The sequence below is a fragment of the Hemicordylus capensis genome, chromosome 11 (genome assembly GCF_027244095.1).
Source record: "Hemicordylus capensis ecotype Gifberg chromosome 11, rHemCap1.1.pri, whole genome shotgun sequence".
NCBI lineage: Eukaryota > Metazoa > Chordata > Lepidosauria > Squamata > Cordylidae > Hemicordylus > Hemicordylus capensis.
Window position 1 is genome coordinate 1,490,048 of NC_069667.1, and position 19,889 is coordinate 1,509,936.

A 19,889-nucleotide genomic window follows, 5' to 3' on the forward strand; every position below is an offset into this window, starting at 1 on the left:
CTGCGAAGTAGGTTAGGCTGAGAGAGAAGGGACTGGCCCAGAGTCACCCAGCAAGTCTCATGGCTGAAGGGGGATTTGAACTCGGGTCTCCCCGCTCCTAGTCCGGCACTCTAGGCCACGCTGGCTCCCACACCAGATGCACCAGCCTAGTGGGCTAGGAACAGAGGCAGCTGAGCACAGATTGGCAGCGGCTAGCCAGGGTTCCAGGCCCTACCTGGAGATGCTGCTGCCAGGGAGTGAATCCTGCTGGGGCCTTTCCACTACCTCAGACAATTTTTCTGGGAAAATAAAAGCTTTTGGAGAACGAACAATCCATTTTCATTTATTTAAATGCAAATACAAAACATGAAAACAGCATTGAAAATTTAGGGGTTCACAAAGAAAGTCCTGAATTTCCCCCAAGTCAAAGATCCCCAAACCAACAATTAAAACAGCTACATTTTAATTACATCATAAGCAATGCAAAATTTACAAAAATATAAATGTTACGCACATATTTTTCAAAAAATAACTTAACAATGAATTTTTAAAAATGCTGAGAAATGTTGGCTGTAAGAAATTAAAAATGCAATATAATTTTAAAAACACAAAAACTCCCAAGAAACACCAGAGGCAGTGTTGTAGAACTTCAGAGATCTCTTTTAACTGGACATCGCTGCTGGATGTTTTTATTAATATTTCACATGCAAGGTACAAGGAAAACATTAATTCATTAGATTTTCACACTTCAAGCCTGTAGAATATACTCTAAGACGTCATTTTAATGAATTTGATCCTCTCTCAGTAATGAAGAGTTCTGCAGAATAGTGAAACGGGGCTTTCCCCAGCATCCTCCTCCTGTCCATCAAACCCTCTCCAGCTGTGAGCAGCAACCTTCATCTTACAAAGGCTTCCCGCTGCCATCCAGTGACTGAGAGGTTTGAGGCAGGTGGAGTGTTGGAAATGCAGTCAGTGACAGAGAATTCATTTTGCAGAAGGAAAATAATCAAAGGCAGGGGGTGATGCCCACAAAGAATACTTGAGAAGCATGAACGTGGATGAAAAATACTTGGCATCCCCGATTCAGTTAAACCTTGAGTCAAACAGAGGCCCTCAAACTTGGGTCCCCAGAGATTGCTGGACTAAAACTCCCATCATCTCCAGCCACAATGGCAGGGGATGATGAGAGTTGTAGTCCAGCAACCTCTGGGCAAGTTTGAGAACTCTTGGTGTAAAAGATTATACCTAAGCACACATTTCATTATAAAGGACATGCACTCAGGTGACACGAGTCAGTTAACCTAAAACCCATGTTCCCGTCATGACACCTGTATGACTGGTTCTGCCATCTTCCGATGGTAGAAATATGCTGTGTGGACAGACCTTGCGCATGCCAACTACTCCCTGGTGGCTGCATGAATTGCAGCTTTTGGAAATCAAGGTCACACAGGCAAGGAAAGGTTGTAGGGCAGCCCAGCAACAGATGAACTTACTTTAATCCCGTTGAAATAAATGGGCCTCAAGTGCTTAACTCTCTTTGACGTTAATAGGAGATACACCCACTAGGGATGTGCAGACCTGCTCAAGTTTCACATCAAACTTGGCCAGCTCAAGGACTTGCCTTCGGGCCGAACCAGACTCAGGCTGGGCAGGGGACCGCAGGAGACCCTCCTTGCCAAAGCCATGGCAGCGTCCCCTGGAGGCAGTAAGTTTCTGGGTTGTTGTTGTTTTTAAGTGTGTGCTAGAACCCCTGGACTGGCTCGAATTTGAGCCGAACTGACTGGACTCTACATGGTGTGTCTGAACAGCAGAGAATACCCCCTTGCATATGAACTTGTTGCTAGACTGACTCACCTAGTGACCATAGGATAGGCACAGCAAAGAAAATGGTAGGTACTGGCTTGGATTCAATTCTGTATGTCTGCCTGGATCAGGACATGGATTGTAAAAACTCTGTTAGAAGGGAAACGGGATGAACCTTCTTGGGTATATTAATGAGCTACTTTGAGTGGCCTGCTGGATGCTTGGCATTTCACAGTCTTGTTGGGGCTCAGCACTAGTGCTGCATGCAAACCCACAGAAGATTTTGTTCACAGCAAAACTGCAGCCAAAAGAATGTGGTCTCAACGTTGATAGAAATAAGAGAGACCTACTTCCAAGAAGAGCCTCAGGGATGACGTCTAAGGCTGGATTCACAGGACCACTTTTTATACCTAGTTGAGGTCACTGTTCCCTCTAACAGGGATTCCCGGATGTTGTTGACTACCACTCCCAGCATCCCAGCTGCAATGGCCTTTGGCTGAGGATTCTGGGAGGTATAGTAACAACATCTGGGAATCCCTGTTAGCAGGAGCACTGCTTGAGGTATCCGCAGACGCCTTGCTCTGGAGATCAACATGGAAAGTTCCAAACCATGGATCATAATGAGAGTCCACCAGTCAAATGGAAACCATACATTCCGGCTTGATTTGTCTGTGGCTTGCAGCCATTGTTCTTTAAGGCCGAAATCCTGTGCAATGCTTATCAGGAGGTAAGCGCTATTGAATGCAGTGAGATTTCTGTTCTAGAAAATATGCATAGGTCCAGGCTGAACAAAAGACAACTCATGAGGAGAGCAATTCCACAGTACACGACTCCTTGTTTCACAAGACCTCACAAAAGTATCTGTTTTAGATTTATAAGCAAAAGGGGGATTCCTTTTTACACCCCTGGACTCATCGAGTGGCCCGATTCTGATCTTCCATTTTGTTCTACAGTTTCAACCCTGAGAAGAAATTCATTCATTCAATCACCCCACCAAAGCGGAGAACAGAAGGATGAGTTCAGCTGCATGGAACATCAAGGAAGGATCCACACACAACTCAATGGAGGGGACTGGGCATACCGCCATTGGAGCTGTAGTGCTGGAAGTGCAGGTGGAAATCCTACTGTCCTGCCAAATAAAGGGACATGCTACTGGATCCCAGGCTATTCTTGATGCCCTCCTTAAGAAGGCCCACCTTGCCATGGGAGAGACATGAGCTGAAGCTTTAGTTTAAGCCAAAGAGGAGCAAAGCCTTCTTTATTATCATTCACTAAGTTTATGGTAATCTTGCATTGCGAATTCTAAGATGTGCTTTAGTGCAAGCAGAGGATTTATATTTGCCCATACATGCACATTCGTTTTCTTTTTAGGGAGTGGGCAGAAATATATTAATATGTACCCAAATTCATTACACTGAGAGGTTCCTCTAGAAAACAACATTGTACAGAAGATATTAGTTAAGTAGCAATCATTAAATTCCTTCCCAGTGGAATCTGGCTGAGCAAAACATGAACTTCCCTTTCAGTAACCACCTGAACCCTGGCTTAAACAAATGAAAGGGTTAAAAACAAACACACACAACACTCTGCTTAAATGTTCAGACATTATTTGCAATCCATGTAATTAAACCAGCAATTCCCTCGCAAATGGGAATTAATGCAGTGGTATCCCTAGTATCCTATCTAATGCAAATCAGAACTCATTTCAGTCTATGACTAGAGTTTGTACAGATCACTTACTTAACACTGAAGTCACGTAGCTGCACCAGCACGGAAACCAGATGCTCTGCAATCTCACGTCGAGTTTTTGGAGTGTTCATTATATTGTCCAATACTTTCCAATAAAACAAACCCAAGCAACTGATGAAATCCATGCATGCAACAGCTGCCTCAGCCATCTGGGGTGGGGCGGAAAAGAGTCTATGGCTTAGAACTTAATTGCTGTATTAAGAAAATGACATCAGAAAACTGCAGAGCGACTGATGGCCCAGCACTTGCTCAAAATGAAATACGAAACCAAGGGAGACGCGTGAGTGGCAGAAAGAAGATCGAGAGGAAGGACAGCTCTGAAGACAGAGGCTCTCAAACGGATTCAGACACAGAGGGCCTCAAACGGATAAATGCACAATTCCTCAACCTGGCCCAGCAGCTGGGCCTGGGTACACTTTCACACCTGAGCTTTTACATCCCTAGTTTTACTGCTCCAGATACACTCTGTTCGATCAGAGCCACAGAGCCAAATGTGGAGTCCTCTGAACTGTGTGTTGTTGGCAAGAGGCCCAGAAGCAAAGGAAGACAAGGCTTGGGGACCTTTCATTACTGGGGAGGGAGAATGAGGTCCCCCCCTCATTCCCACCTGACTGGTGCCCTCCCTTCCAGCTACATATCAGGCAGACAGGACTCCACTGAGCGTCTACTCAGACGACTGCATGGGCAGAAAAACGAAAAGGAAAGGGAAACCAACCACAAAGCCCCCTTCAGAATGATTCTACCACACCTCACCTGACAGCCACACACAGAGGCAGTGGGGCAACATGCCCAGAGGGCCCCCACCTGCCCGCCCAGTAGCTCCCATTTTGGTCTGGAGGGGTGCTTCAGCACTGATCTCTGAACCTCCCACCACATGACTGTTCAGTGAGACTAAGCCTGGGGGGAGGATCACAGGACTGCTGCCCCCTCCCTCTCCATAACAAGTTTGCCACCCCCATGACCCAGTGACATTGCACCATTTGCTCTGCTGGCCCCACTGGTGGCAGCCATTGATGTGGAGCATCAGGAGACGTGAGCAGAGGGGGGGCATTTTTGGAGGAGGACCACCCCTGTTTTGCATGGACACAAGGAAACCCAAGAGACTTCACTGCACCCCCCCCCCCTTCTTGTGGCCAACCCCCTTTTCGCTGGCCACACTGAAGGTGGCTCAGGTGGGCGTTGACTGCAGGGGTTTTGCCCCCTTTTGCCTGCAGCATGGCCTGTATTAACACCGTGCCTGTCACTCAGTGTGGAACTCCATTCACATTTCCACAAAAAGATCCAACTGCTCAAAGAGAGGGCAGTTCAGAGCCCACCCTCACTGCTCCTGCCCCAACGTTAGAATGCAGAGCCTGGCACCAGGCCGAGGAAACCGGGGACACCGAGGCTTACGGCTGCAAGCTCCAGCAGATCCTTCCAGAGAGCGATGGGGGTGGGGGTGGTCTCCCTCCCACCCTCAGCAACCACAAAGCGAAGTCCTTGCTTTGACTTGAGAAACGGGATCCTGCCAGACAAGCCGGTTCCTGTCCCACTGACAGCAGCACCGTTAATGCAGCAACAAGCCAACAGACCGTTGTATGCCTCCAGGATACAGCCATTCCGTGAGTGAAGAACAAAACAGAAATAATATCTCCACATCAAACAGAGCAAGATTAAAAACTCAGCTAAGAATGCTTGTTGCTGGCAAGTATCTACGCCCTCTCCTGCTATCCTTTTCCTGTAGGGCGACGTACTTACAAGAACACCAGTTACCAAAGGCAGGCAGAGGTGAAGTGCTAAGGCAGGGATGGGCAAGCCTGGCTCTCCAGCTGTGGCTGTACTACAACTCCCATCATCCTCAGCTGCAACAACTGGAGTGCCAAGGCGGCCTACCCCTGGGCATAAGAACATCCCTGCCAGTGTTTTCTGCTAGACACTGGGAAGAAATCAAACCACCTAAATTAGTTTGGAACACCAGATCCTAATGTGGGCAAGAGGAAATCTCAGGCAATAGGCACACAGACCAGAGCAAAGGTGGAGGAGCTCCCATACCTATGACAGGTGTGCACAAGAGAGGATTCCGACAGGTGCATTTTGTCCTGCAGAAGCGAGGAAGTTGCACCTGAAGAAATCCCCTCTTCTGCACACTGGAAGAGCCTTCTCCTCCTTGGCAGCAGCTGACCCTTTGTCAGGCTCTTTCTTATGCTCACAGATATTTTGCGGAAGGAAACTTTGCTGAGGTATGTCCTTGCTACATGGTGGCCCCCAGGATCTGCTGAAGCAAACATTCTACTGAGTTTTTAAAGGAACTCGGAAAGGTAGTTCATTGTACCACCCAAATCACCTCCAGATAGACGGACCAAGATATCTGTCAGCCATCACCTGTGAGGCGAGTAAAATGAAAAGATGCATGAGAAAAAGGGAGGCCAACGTTATAAGAAGTCTCCCCTAAAAGTAAACTCTCACCCTCCCCACACAAACAAAACGATTCCCTGTTGGGAAACTCAACAAATCACCATTTTGGTGACGAAAAACAAATATTCTGTACAAGAGCTTTTGCTTGCAGGAAAGGCTGAGCGGAGTTCTCCAGGGAAGCAGCCCAAAGAACAAACAACGTGACCTCACAGCCCCATCCTGCCTGCAGAGCATCACAACCGGTCAAATGCAAAAGACTTCCTCAAAACAACAGAGGCTGAAGAAATCGTACATCAGACCTGCACAAAACCATTAAAAACACCACCGGGTTTTTTAAAAAAAGTGACAGCAAAACAATTCCCTTTTGGGGATCACAGGAATAACCCGATGCACTTTCACACCTTAGTAATAATTAATCACAGCAACTCAAGGAATCAAGAGATAAATCTGTTTGTCTCACAAGGTTTTGGAGACCAAGCAGAAGCCCATTCAAGTACAAGAGGATGACTCGTGGAGAGTGATCCATTTTACGCAGCCAAATTGTTGGCTGCTCAGAAAAGAAATGACAGGACAAGCCAACGGAGCGAATACCGAGTCCCCTGCTGGTGTCAAAGTCCCGGGACCTGTTGGTTAGCCTCCAGCTGCCAGCTTCTGAGGTAGTGGGAAGGTGTCACGTGTAAGATCTTGAGGGCCTTTCCCAAGATTTATCCAGGAGGTAAGGTGCCTGATGCAGACCTCAAGCACAAAAGGGGTGGATTCTCCCTGGGCTCCTGCTACACATCAGCTGCTCCTGCTTAGCCGAGGATTTTACTCCCAGACGCGAAGGTTATGGCACACAAGCCAAACCCCGTTTCGGCATTGCCCATCTTGGCACCTCTGACTGCAGGATGGCCTGATCCTCTCAGCCCACGCACGCCTTCAGGCAGACAGGGCAGGTCACGGACTAGTGCTGGCCGTTCTGGGCTTGGTTTCCAAGGCAGTGCTCTCTAAGCAGAAGTAAGGCATCGGCACGCTGGAGCTTCTGTAGTGCCCGGGCCAAGACGAAGAGAGGGAGAGGGGGGCTCCCAGAATCAGTGAGGAATGCAACGAGCTCCTGGAACCCAGAGATCTGGCTCAGCTGATGCGGTGGGACCCCCAGCTCCAGCCCCAAGTGGCTAACATTTCTGAGCCCCGGCGAGGGCGGGTCCAGCTGGCAGGCCAGAGACTGCACTAAGGAACCTGGGAGGCTGGCTACTGAGAAACCTGGTGGCCACAAGGAGAGAATAAATATCGGTCAAGCATATTGGGATGCCACTTTCCAACAACCACCCAAGTTCTCAAAGCAGCTTGCACAGCAGAAGCAATGAGAATATGGCTCCCTGCCCGCAAGGGGCTCCCAGTCTAAAAAGACAAGGGAGACCATCCCAGGAACAGCTGCTGGGAGGGGGATTGTGGTGGGGTTGAATGGGGCGGCTGCTCACCCCCTGCTAAACGGAAGAGAGCTGCCAGTTCATAGGGTTGCTCTCAGGCTAGTTAGCAGGAGGAAAGAGCGCAGCAGAGAGACGGCCCAAGCGTCCATTCCCCTTGGCTGGGTGGAGTGGTCACACCATACAGCAACGAGGCTACGGCCCCTTCAAGTCGTGCTCAGAGGTGCACCGAGGTAATTTTGGAGCCGGGACCAGAAGGCCTTTGGAGATCCCCCTCCCCTGAAAATGCAGCATCCTCACGCTCGGCTGGACCACACCACCCGGGACAGACTAAAGAGGATTGGGGGGGGGGGGCAGGGGCTGTGGAGGCCCTGGACTTGGGCCCAGAAGTCCAGGGATAAGAGCGCCTCTGGTCGAGCTCATTCTTTCACTCACCTTGAGCGATGCTCCCAATCTCATTCATGAGACTCTGAAGTTCATCTCCCTGCTAAGACAAAGCCATTGGGGAGATCTGTTAGTGAACGGGCAAGAGAGAACTCGCATGGTCAGCACTGTATCAGCACCCACCAAAAGCGTACAAAGCCACACCAAAAACCATAATGAAGAAATAAAATAAAATAAAATAAAATCAGAACAACAATAAAAGGCTAATTACAGGGGGACGCAGATAAGAATTCACACACCCACCCCGGTGAAAAAGCTTGCAGACACACACACACACGTGTTTAACTGCCAGTAAAACAGCACCCAGGGGTGGGTTGGGGGGCAGGATTCACCCCAGCTCCCTTGTCAGGGAGTTCTGTATGTGTTTAAGGATATGTGCAGACCATCCCAAGCTTGTGTCTCTGGGCAGTTTACAACAATACAACCTAACAAAAACAGCAATTAAAAGCATCAAGGGAGTTTAAAACCATTCACACTGAAACTTAGAAAAAAGTTTGGGTAAACATTGGGGCGTAGCTATAATTGGGGCCCCCAGCTCCAGAGGGCCCCCCAGCTCCATCCCTCCCTATTTTCTCCATTGTCTCCCTCACTCCGAGGGGCTCCTGGGAAGGGGGCAAACACAGCCCCCCCCTCCGCCCCAGCTAGGTCCCTGGGTGAACAGACATATTCTAAGCATCTTCTTAAAAACTGTCAGGGGTGGGGAGGCTCTTGCTCCAGCGGGCTACATGCCAGGCAGAATGCAGCCAGCACTTCCTGGGCAGGAGAAGCACCCGCTCAAATACTGGATACATCTGGAGCCTTAGAACCGCCGAGTGGAAAGGTGGTGCCGCCTGCCCCAAGCGAGTCCCTCATGCCATTTGCTGCAGCCATGGCTGGGGTTGGAAGGAACCCAACTTGCTCCCCAGTGAAGTCCAAAAGAGGGAGGATCCCCGGGTCCCTCCAAGCAGGGCCCCACCGGAGACGTTTCTCAGGCAGCCCCTCCACATCTCTCTCCTTCAGTGCCAGGGAAAACTCACCAACTGCTCCCCACTTTCCGCAGTAGGATTTCGGAAGGATGGACAGGAGGCTTGGGGGGATTCCAGCGCGAGCCTGGCCTGTGCTGTGGGGTGGAGAGGGCAGGCAGGAGCCTCGGAGGCCAGCTCAAGCCTGCCCCGGAGGGCCCCCTGGGCAGCCCTGCTCCCAGCAGCCTCGTCGCTGGGGGTGCCCACAAACGCAGCCTGGCTGGAGAATCTCTGCAGGTCCAGCTCCGTGCACTCCACGGGGACATGTGGCCAGCGATGCTGCCTCTCTGTGGCACACGAGGAGAGTGGGGCTGGGCCGTCGGCACCCCTGCCGGAGTCCCTCCGGAGCTCCGCCAAGGAGGAGCCTGCAGCAGAGCAGTCGCTGCACCGGGAGTCCCTGAGCAGGGGCTGTGTCTCCACGAGAGCCCTTCCCGGTGGAGCGGTGGGGCTGGCCAGGGCCAACTTGGACAGGCCCAGGGCAGGCTGCTGGCAGGGCAGGAGAATCCCAGGGGCTTCGGCCACGAACTGGACAGCTTCAACAGGACCTAAAGCCAGAAACAGGACTCATTAGGAAGACCCCTTTCCCCAGCTGCATCTCTGCCCCGACAGAACATAGGAAACTGCCATAGACTGAGTCAGACCATGGGTCCATCTCGCTCAGTATTATCTTCACAGACTGGCAGCGGCTTCTCCAAGGTTGCAGGCAGGAATCTCTCTCAGCCCTGTCTTGGAGATGCTGCTGCCAGGGAGGGAACTTGGAACCTAGGTGCTCTTCCCAGAGCGGCTCCATCCCCTGAGGGGAACATCTTCCAGTGCTCACACTTCTAGTCTCCCATTCATATGCAACCAGGGCAGACCCTGCTTAGCTACAGGGACAAGTCATGCTGGCGACCACCAGACCAGCTCTCCTCTCCTGAAGCCACCTGCCCCATGCCTCAGAGGGAGGATTCCCTTCTGGGGCCTTCTGCCACAAGCCAGCCACCCTCCATGCAACCGGACGTGCCCCCTTTGCATCTCCGTTGCCTCCATCCCTCTCTGGAGCCCCGCCATTCTCTCCCGCCAGAGCGCCTCAAGGACGCGTGCGCAGAGCTCTGTCGACACAGCACTCCTTCCCTGCTTCCTGTCCAGGTTCTCTTCCAAAGAAACTCAAATTCTCTCGTCAGAACCGACGACACTATTTTCCAGTGTGTGTCCAATAGCACGTGTGATCTGCACACCACACTGTCAAGGGGTCTGATCCCTTTTTAAGGCCTTGTAGGATCGACACACATCCAGTTCTTGACACAAGAAGGCTGCTGGCATGTTCAAGCTCCTGTACTTGGAAACACTGTTCCTGCTCCAACTGCGGTGGCATTTTATTGGCGTTCCGGGCACGGGAAGCAGCACAGTGTTATGGGTACAGAGAGTCAGAGCCTTGCGCCATCCAATATTGTCTACATGGACTGGCAGTGGCTCTCCAAGGATGCAGGCAGGAGCAGGGGCGGCGCCACCATTGGGCAAACGGGTTCAAAGAACCCGGGCCACCGCCAATCAGGGCCGCGCCTCGCAGCCTCGACATGCTCCCAGCGCCTGACGTCAGATGTGGGGTGCTGGTTTAGCTCCTAAGCGGGGGCCGCACAGCCCTGTTCAGGAGTTAAATGGCCACTGCGTTCGCTGCGTGGCCAGGAGTGGCTCTTTCCTGCCTTCCCTGCCTTTAAGGCAGGAAAGATCCACTCCTGGCCGGACTCCTGAATGAAGCCGCGTGGCTCCGTTCGGGAGCCAGATCACGCCCCCCATGTCTGACATCAGACGCAGGGGGCGGGGTGAGCTGGGCCGGACGCGGGCCGCTGGTGGTCTGGCTCCACGCCTGGGCAGGAGTCTTTCCCAGAGCTGTAGCTCAGTGAAAGAGCATCTGCTTTGCACGCCGAAGGTCCCCTGTTCACTCTCTGGCAGCATCTCCAGGTACGCCTGGGAGAGACTCGTGCCTGAAACGCTGCAGAGATGCCGTCAGTCCGTGTAGACAATCCTGAGCTAGACGGCCCCACGGTCTGACTCAGTAGAAGGCAATTTCCTATAAAGAAATGGGGCTGCAGCTCAGAGGTAGAGCATCTGCTTTGCTTGCAGAAGGTCCCCGGTTCCCTCCCTGGCAGCATCTCCAGGTAGGGCTGGGAGAGACGCTGCCAGTCAGTGCAGACAATAGCTAAGCTAGATGGTGCAAGGACCTGACTCGCTAGAAGGCAGCTTCCTGTGATGCTCCGTGACTTTTTCCATACATCTGTAAGCAAGTATGAACCTGCCCCATTGCATATTATCCATGTGCTGCAAGAGAGAGAGGGAGAGGGAGAGGGAGATCTGGACAGAGAATGGGGGTTCCTCCAATTTGCATATCAAGGTATAAGCACAGGCACAAGTGAATGCCAAATACTCAGCACATGTGGTCGGTGTGCACAATTGCGTGTGTCTGTGGCTGAAGCTCACCTGCCCCCTTCCTTCATGTCTATGAGCCAGCCCACGGAGATCAGCGAGTACATGGACCTTCCCTGCTTAGCGGAGGGACACAGATCCCTTTGGCACCCAGCTCCACCCACTCCAGGCCCTGGAAGACAGCAGCAGAGGCCTCACCTTCCCGCGGCCTGTGGCAAGGGCTGAAGCTCTTGATGCCCAAGCAGCAGGGGTTTGCCAGGGGCTCCTGGCACGGGAAGCCGGCTGGCACCGCAGACGCCTGGAACAGCACCCTCTGGCCGGAGAAATTCTGACTCCTCAGGAACACTTGGGGGAGGAAATACAGAGAAAAACCACTGTCAGAAATGGCATGGAGGCATCTGGCATGCAAGGAGATGATCCTTAGATCAGCCTTGCAAGCAGGTCCACGCAGGTTACTAGTCCACAATGTTTTTAGTGGTTCACTTGTACTGACTGTCCGCACACTCAGAATGTGTAAGAAGGGAAAAGAACCAGCCCTCTTCCAGATTAATAATTATTATTAAGAGCTAATAAAGAATAATGCCTCATTATTAGCCCATTGTTCTGCTTTAAAACACTCCAAATGGCTTACAGTGTTGAAGACAAACAACAATAGAAATGCACACACACACCCCACAAGTTACAAAAAATGCTGGCCACCATAGAGACAAAGTTGCTCAGAAGTACTAAGAAGTTACTCTCAAGGACTATTTAATTTCAGTAGGACTTCCATTGAGTAATTTATCCAGGATATCAGCCATTAAAGGCAGCAACACAAAAGCAGCATAAAACAGACACATCTAAAGCAACAGATCACTTCAGAATCAGCAACATGGACTTCAAAGCATTCCGAGATTAACAGTCTGCTGAAACAAAGACAACTTATTTGCAGTATCTATTTTCTCTTGGCAACAACCCTGTGAGGCAGGGTCCTCTTTTGCCGTTGGGGAAACTGAGGCTGGGTGGAGATGAGGAGTCTGATGAGGCCTGCTGGATCCGAGCCCGATTCGCTCCCTTTCCCCATTCTGCCTAGTCTTTCCCGCTCTTCTTGCTCGGGAAGTTAAAGGACCTTGGGACCAAAGCGACAGCTCTGAGGCTGGGGCCAAGGTCAAGCCAGAGCAGGAAGGTGGCTGGAGGAAGCGGAGAGGGGCTCAGAGGCATCTTCAGCAGAGGCGAACCCTACACCGCCCCCCCGCCCACGGGAAGAGACGGAAGCAGAGGCAGAGCCCTGACTCACCACGCTGGCACTGGCTCTTCCAGAAGCGCTGGCAGCACAGGATGGAGACCGTCAGCAGCACCAGCACAATGACAACCAGGGCGCTGCTGGCAACCACCACGAGGGCCGTGTCCTGCACAAGTGCTGGGGGGCTCTCCACCTTCCCCGGGCTAAACCTCGAATGGCCTGTAAACAGAGGGCAGAGGGAGGGAGGGAGGGGTGTGTCTTCTTCTCTGCTGGGCGTGTCATTGGCCACCCCTCCCCGCACAATTCTGCCCATTCCACTACACAGCTGAGAAGGTCCTCTCCCCCATCACCAGTGGGGGCACCAGACGAGGGACTCTGAAGGCGACCTAGATATACAGGCAGCCTCATGCCAGGAAAGGTGTCCCAGTCCCAGGTTCACGGGGCCTGCAGAACCCCTCCCCATGGCAAGCAGCAGCAGAAAGAAATACACATTACATGCATGATGCGCTTCACTGATGCAGGTCGCAGAATCTAGTTTCTGTTGAGGCGGAATTTTGATTTATTTTTTATTATAATAAATAGATAATAATAATCAAGCAACTTTATTTGTTGGCTGCCGCATCACAAACTGTCTTCTGGGCAACTCATAACAAGGGAGTGCTTTTAAGCAGGCAGGATACATAGCCCCCCCCCCCTCCATGCAACGGACAGGACTTCTTGGGAATGAAATCTCTTGAGACGAGCCACTGACCCGCATCATGACCAGTAACAGGCAGAAGAGCCCTCAGGCACTCACACTGGGGCTCAGAGGAGGGGGTCTGCTTGGTGCAGGGGATGCATTCCTGATCCTGGAGACCTCCAATCTGGGTCTTCCTGTAGAATCTGCCCAGAGGAAGAAAAACGGAGGAAACGCTTCACGAGAAGGAAGAAGAGAACCGTGGTCTCTAGGAGTCCCTAGGAGTAACCTTAAGTGGCGCAGTGGGGAAATGCTAGACTTACAAGCAGAAGGTTGCCCCACTGGTATGTTCCCCAGACTATGGGAAACACCTATATTGGGCAGCAGCGATATGGGAAGATGCTGAAAGGCCTCATCTCATACTGTGCGGGAGGAGGCAATGGACAACCCCTCCTGTATTCTACCAAAAGGAAACCACAGGGCTCTGTGGGCACCAGGAGTCGAAATTGACTTGATGGCCCACTTTACCTTTAAGTATCCCTAGCATTGTAGCCACCCCAGATTGCTGTTTAAATATTTCTCTGCACTGACTCTTCCCTCCCCTTAAACACGATGGTACAAAGGACCAATGCATACAACCCAGCTGGTGGCAGCGGTGAATGCCGCGCCTGATCCTTGGTAAGCCAACTGAGCGAGCGCTTAGCCCAGTCAGTGGGAAGCTCAAATTGTATGGAGAGCACCAACCACCAGCCAAGAATTGAGCCACTATCTATATCATGACAAAATACTTACCTCTCTGTTAATACATATTAAATAAATATGTATATACAGACTGTATGTACATATTTATCCCTCTTTCTCCCAGAACCAGTTTGGGTTGCTTGCTTCTCTCTCTTCTGTGCTGCCTGCAAGATGCCCATTCATCAGAGAGAGCTCTGCAATTAACCATGCAGCTCTACCTGATGAATGGCCAGCCTGCAGGTAAGTGCAGTTCTCAAGTGGGGCAGGAGAGAGAGGAGCAACCTACCGCCGCCTCCTCGCCCCCTGAATTTGATCTCCAGAGCCTTGCTTGCGTGAGTGAGTCTCTTGTTGGTCAAGAATCTGCAGATCAAATACTTCATGCACCTCTGGAACAGAACTGTGCACAGCCCGAGACCCACTTTGTAGCTCATTTCCTATTCTTTTCTCTCCGTTTTGGTCCTAATTAATTTCAGACTCCAAATGAGGGAGCCTGGCTGCAGAATCTTTCCTTCTCTTAAGCTTGTTCAGTAGCTCCCGTTTCCTCCTCCTACGAATATTTGTATGCCGCTTTCCTGCAGAAGTTCTCAAAGCAACTTACATATAAATAAATTAATAATAAAGACGTATGGCTCCCTGTTCCCAAAGGGAGGCACCAGCAACAGCCACTGGAGGGATGCTGTGCTGGGGCTGGAGAGGGCCAGCTGCTCTCCTCCTGCTAATTATAAAAGAATCACCACTTTGATATGTGTGCAAAGAGGCACCTATATGTATATATGTGTGTGCATGCGTGCGCACAGGGAATCGACTGGTATCCTTCTGGATCCCCTGGGAGAGTTGGGGATAAGAGGCACTGCTCTGCACTAGTTCCACTCCTATCTCTCAGGCAGATTCCAGATGGTGGAGTTTGGTGATGGTTGCTCTTCGAAACAGGAGCTATTATATGGGGTCCCTCAGGGCTCCATTCTGTCACCAATGCTTTTTAACAGATACATGACACTGCTGGGTGAGATCATCAGGAGATTTGGTGCAGGGTGTTATCAGTATGCTGGTGACACCCAAATCTATTTCTCCTTATCATCATCACCACCAGGAAATGGCATTCACTCCCTAAATGCCTGCCTATGGGCAGTAATGGGCTGGATGAGGGATAACAAACTGAAGCTGAATCCAAGCAAGACGTTCAGGGAATCCAATCCCTGAATGGCTTGGGTCTAGGCTACCTTAGAGAGCACCTTCTTCTGTATAATCCCCATCGCACGTTGAGGTCATCTGGAGAGGTCCGTCTCCAGTTATCACCGGTACATCTAGTGGCGACTCGGAGACGGGCCTTCTCTGTAGCTGCAGCTGGCCAATGGCAGATGTCTGCAGTTTAGGCTCACTGTTGGCCTTGAAAACTTATTTGCTTGGCCTGGCCTTCCAAGGTTTTTTAATTGTTTTGGGATATTTTAATTGGTTTTAAATGGTTTTGAATTGTTTTAAAATTCAAAACCATAGTGTTTGGGGGGTGGTGTTATGGTTTTATTTTATGTCTTTTTAAGCCTGTTGTGCACTACCCAGAGCCTCTGGATGGGGTAGTCTAGAAATGCAATAAAATAAACAAATTAATTAAATAAATAAGTTCTCTGCACAGAGGATGGAATGATGAAAACCACTGAATCACCAGTGGCCACCAAATCCCACCCACACCATTCCCTTCTCCCCCAAATGGCAGAATTTTTAGGAAAGTATTTCCATCAAAGAGCAGTCTCCAATCAAAGTAGGATTAATTTCCCCCAGCTTACTTACTGCGACCACTTTCTTGAACAGAAAACTCTCCTGCAACATCACTTGTGTTTCCCCCCTCACACCAGCTAACTTTGTCACCATACGAGTCATCGCAAGCGATTCCAGCTGGATCCCACAGATCCCGCCACAGCAACTACCTACCCAGGGAAACACTCTCCACAGGTGGCATCAGACACGGCAGTGCAGTTGGCTTTCTGGACCCGGTTGATGAGGCTGCAGGAAAGGCAGGGCTTGCAGCCGCGGTGACTCCGGCTGTCCTTAAACCTCCTGGGCTGGCAGGGTGTGCACTGAGCATTCCTCCCTTCACCGTAGCCACATTCCTGAGAGACACACAACATGCCCATGACTACAGCCCTGCTGCTCATACATGCACATTCGCCCCCCAAGAGGCCGATTCAGACATGGTGTGCTGTACGAGTGTACAGATGGTTGTACACGTGTTTGTGTGAATGGCTGTACCTGTGTTCATTTTAAAAGTGAACCTGGATACAGGTCCTTCAAGAGCATGATACAGATAGGAAGTGCACTTCTGTACCCGTGTTCAGCATAACATGTGGGTGACTGTGCCTGTGTACAGATCTCTACCTGTGTGCATTGTACACTCGTCGTATGAGTGATGAACGTCATGTGTGAATGGGCCTAAGAACTGCAGCATGAAGTGATCCCTGGCTTGTCTGAAAAAGCCGTCAAATAGCTCACAAACCCCCCACACTGAGCCCCCCTGCCTGAATGTTACCTTGGAAAGCTCCTGTCCGGGCCCACATTCTCTGCAAGGGGTGCAGCCCCCACGGCTGTCCAGGTACTCATTCTCTTTGCATTCTGCTGGGTTTGCAGGCGATGTGGGGGGCTAGGGAAGGAGAGCAGAGGCACAAGAGGAGTCAGATTCACGAAAGGAAACACAAGCTGTGCTCCTATTTACGACAGGAGATGGAGTCTGCCTTCCCTTTTTCTTTCTGTTACGTAAACCACTTTGTGAACTTTTTGTTGAAAAGCAGTATATACCTATTCTTAACAACAATGGTGCCTCGATGTCCCAATTGTAAACTTCCCAGAAGACCCCAATGTGAAGACCACCCAGAGCAAGGTAACACCAATTCTTGTCCTTTTGTGTCTTAACTTTCTAGCTGAAATGCCCTCCTTCTTCTGCCCTGTGCATGTGGATGACGCCACTTTACGACAACAGATATCTGTGTCGTCAAGGGCTCAGATTCTGCAACAATATTTAGAAAATATTTAGAAGAGGTTAAAGCTTAGATTCTCATTTCTCCCTGTGAAATGAGAAGCTGTCTTTTGCACTGGAGGCAATAGTCTGCTCATTGTTGTGTAACTGCAGCCTTGGCGATTGCTCTACTTCTCCCCAAACCACCCAATCCCTACAAGTATGAATAGACACCAACGTCCACAAGGAAGTGGGTTCCTACCCCAGTCAGAAGCAGCAGCATAAGCAGTGTCAATGCAGATGTCTTCTTCATGTTAATGCACTTGGCAGGAAAGGACTCCGAAGTCATTGGCTGCTTGCAGTGGCCGCCGTATGAACTCGACTCTTTGGAATCTAAAGATTAGGCACAAAGGAAGCGGGGAAGCATTAGCTCGACATTTCCCAAGAAAGCCAATTTAACAAGGTTTCCTTCTAGGCTGGATGGAGCCCCTTGCCTGGTGGGGCACACCCGGGTCGTTTGTGGTAGCAAGTCAACAGAAAGTCTCTCTTGTACACAGAGAGAGCAATGTGGCTGCTGTGCCTTTTGCACACTTTCCTGGGAGTAAGTCCCACTGAGCACAGTGAGACTGACTTCTAAGTAAACATGTGCAGGCTTTCCTTTCTCTCCCTAGTAATGTATTTGCTTCACACCTTCATTTTCAGCAGAAATCTCTTCTGCAGGGAGGGCAACAGGGAACTTGCTTTACATAACAGTCTTCAGATCTCCTGCTTAAAGAAAATATCTAACCATCAAGAGAGCGAAGGAGAAGGAAGCGGCCAGCAAACAGCCTGCAAGAAATAAACTTCAAGGCCAAGAGGAGGTTCTTTCGCGGTCCCTGCCCAGCGGCCTCGCCAGCCAGGTCTGCTCTTGCCAGGCCAGCTGGTCAGGGAAGGAGGCCAGTTCTTCCGTATCAGGTACCCACCGGCACCAGTGGGTGGGTTTCTGCCCTCATGCCTCCCTAATGGGAACCCAATGGCGAGTGGCACAGCTGTTGCACAAAGCTGGTGGGTTTTTAAAAGAGGCAGCAAACCTCTGGCCGGGAGCCCTTCTGGTGTCCTGGGTGTGCATTCCTCCCCTCCCTGGCCTGGGGTCACCCCAAGGGGTGGAGAGGTGCTGGAGCCTCTTGCCTGCCCTCCCCCGTTGGCAGCCCACTCCCAAGGGCCCAGCAGGGCTGCAGGCTCTCTGGGGCCAAGGCTGGAAACTGGAGCCCCCCGCGCGAGGCTGCTGTCTGTCCCGGCGGCGGGTCTGGGAGGAGGCAGCCGCGGAGGCAGCTTCTCCGATGACTCTGCGGAGGCGGCGGCTCCGTGCCACCCACCCGGCCTGCAAGTCCTGGCTTGCCCGGGCAGGGCGCCCGGCCAGGGATCGAGTTCGCCTCCGCTGCCGCGGCTGCTTGGCCGCCCCCCAGGCCAGGCCGCTTGCTCCGGGGAGGCGTGCGGGGGCCCCTTGGAGGCCCCGCTTGTGGTCTGGTCTGGGCGGCCAGCCGGCCGAGCAGCAGCAACAGGCAGCAGCAGCAGCAGCAGCGAACTTCGCCTCCCAGGAGGAGGAGAGAGGAGGCGCAGGCGGCGGCCGGGGCTGCGATGCGGCTGTTTCTCGGCGGCGCCTGGTCTGCCGTCGTCGGGACGGTCCCCGCCGCCGCAGCTGCCGTTCCCCTGGCAAAGGCCCCGCGCGGTGTGCCTCAGCTCTCCCGGCCCTTGGCTCCGAAGCCGGGCCAGGGCAGGTGCCGCCCCCCCCCCCCGGCAGGGCCCTCCCGCGCCGGCAGCCGAGCCCAGGAGCCCCTTCTCTCCGCCCGCCCGCCCGCCCGCCGCGCTCTCTTTGGCTCAGGGGGGGCATCAGCCAGACCCCTGCGGGGGTACGTGCGCCCCAGGGCCTGTCTCGGAAACAATCCGCGAGGCGAGGCAGGAGGCGCCCCCTCCCGGCCCTTCCCCATCCCAGGGCCAGCAGCAGGATGCGTCGGAGCGCGGCCGCCGGGATCTGCCCGGGCATGTCTGCCTGCGGCCACTTTGCACGCGACTCCCCCAAGGAGCTCCCGGTGGTGAGGAGACCAGATGCCGCCAGTCCTGTTGCTGCTGCCCGCCCGCGTCTGGAACAGGCAGCAGCAACAGCGAGCCCCGCTCGCCCCCCCGTCCACCCGACGACGCACAGCAGCTTCGCCGAGCATCTCCAGAGCGCTGGACCGACCTGCGGCTGCCGACGGCGCGTCAAGTCATGGGGGGAAATGAATCGGAGCGCGCCCGGGCCAGCACAGCACATCCCCGGGGCGCGCGCGCACAGCCGTCCTAGGCGGGCACCTCCTTGGCTGGCTGGCTGCGGGGGCTCGGGATCCGGCTCCCGCCGCGCCCCCCTCTCCTTTCCGCTGCCAGCGCTGGTTGATGCAACCCGTTGCAACTTGGAGGAAGGCGGCCCGGCTCCGCGCAGCGCTCCGCGACCCCGCCCAGCTGCCCGAGCCCGCTCCCTATTGGCGGCCATCTCTCCCGGATGCTAATTGGGGGCTCCCTGAGGCCCTTTTTGTGAATGACGCTCCAGCAACCGCGGCGGCTCGGCTGCTGGCAAGCAAAGAAAGGCAAGGCGCGGGGCGGCAGCAGCTGGCCGGGCCGTGCCGTGCCGTGAGGAGGCGCTCCGGGTGGGCCACGCGCGCTCCCCGCCGCTGCAGCGCCCTCAAGGACGCCCAGACCGCGGGGGCAGGTGCAGGAGCCGGCAGGTGCGCCGCGCCTGGATTGCTGGAAGGGGCGGCTGAGCAGGGAAAAGCAGGAGCGGCTGATGCTGGGAGGTCAAGCCGGGCGCCCGCTCCGTTGAGCCACGTGCCAGTCACCCCCCCCCCCCCCCGCCCCAGACCAGCCTCCCTACACGCAGAAGCCCCCCTGAGCGGGCGGGCGGCGCTTTTGGGTTGCGCCGAGCCGTCCACGTTGGGCTCTGTGCGCTGCTCCTTTTCGAGAGACGCTTCCCACCGGGGAGGTCGAGGTGGTGGTCATCGGCGGCGGGAGGGGCAGGCACGGGGGTCTGAGGCTGAGCCCACCCCGAGAAGGAAGAGGCAGCAACGGGGCAGGCCGATTGCCGCCCCCGGCCGGATGAGTCACCACCCCCTGGCTC

At 53.1% G+C, this 19,889-nt stretch overlaps 1 protein-coding gene across 5 annotated transcripts; it reads right to left on the reverse strand.

Moving 5' to 3' along the window:
* Positions 1–306: 306 nt before the first annotated feature.
* EDA2R (ectodysplasin A2 receptor) lies at positions 307–19,250 on the reverse strand. Of its 5 annotated transcripts, none has more exons than XM_053273707.1 (10): positions 18,981–19,250; positions 17,025–17,155; positions 16,340–16,450; positions 15,745–15,923; positions 13,153–13,283; positions 12,456–12,620; positions 11,378–11,524; positions 8,792–9,321; positions 7,767–7,815; positions 307–7,167 (listed from the first exon to the last, which is right to left on the reverse strand). In XM_053273707.1, exons 2-10 carry the CDS (start codon positions 17,109–17,111, stop codon positions 6,869–6,871), a joined length of 1,698 nt encoding a protein of 565 aa, XP_053129682.1. In that variant the 5' UTR covers positions 17,112–17,155; positions 18,981–19,250; the 3' UTR covers positions 307–6,868. The 5 variants fall into 5 exon arrangements, with proteins under 5 accessions (XP_053129682.1, XP_053129680.1, XP_053129683.1 ...); XM_053273705.1 differs by having other exon boundaries at positions 7,767–7,818; positions 18,981–19,249; XM_053273708.1 differs by having other exon boundaries at positions 7,767–7,818; positions 13,198–13,283; positions 18,981–19,247.
* Between the last annotated feature and the right edge of the window lie 639 nt (positions 19,251–19,889).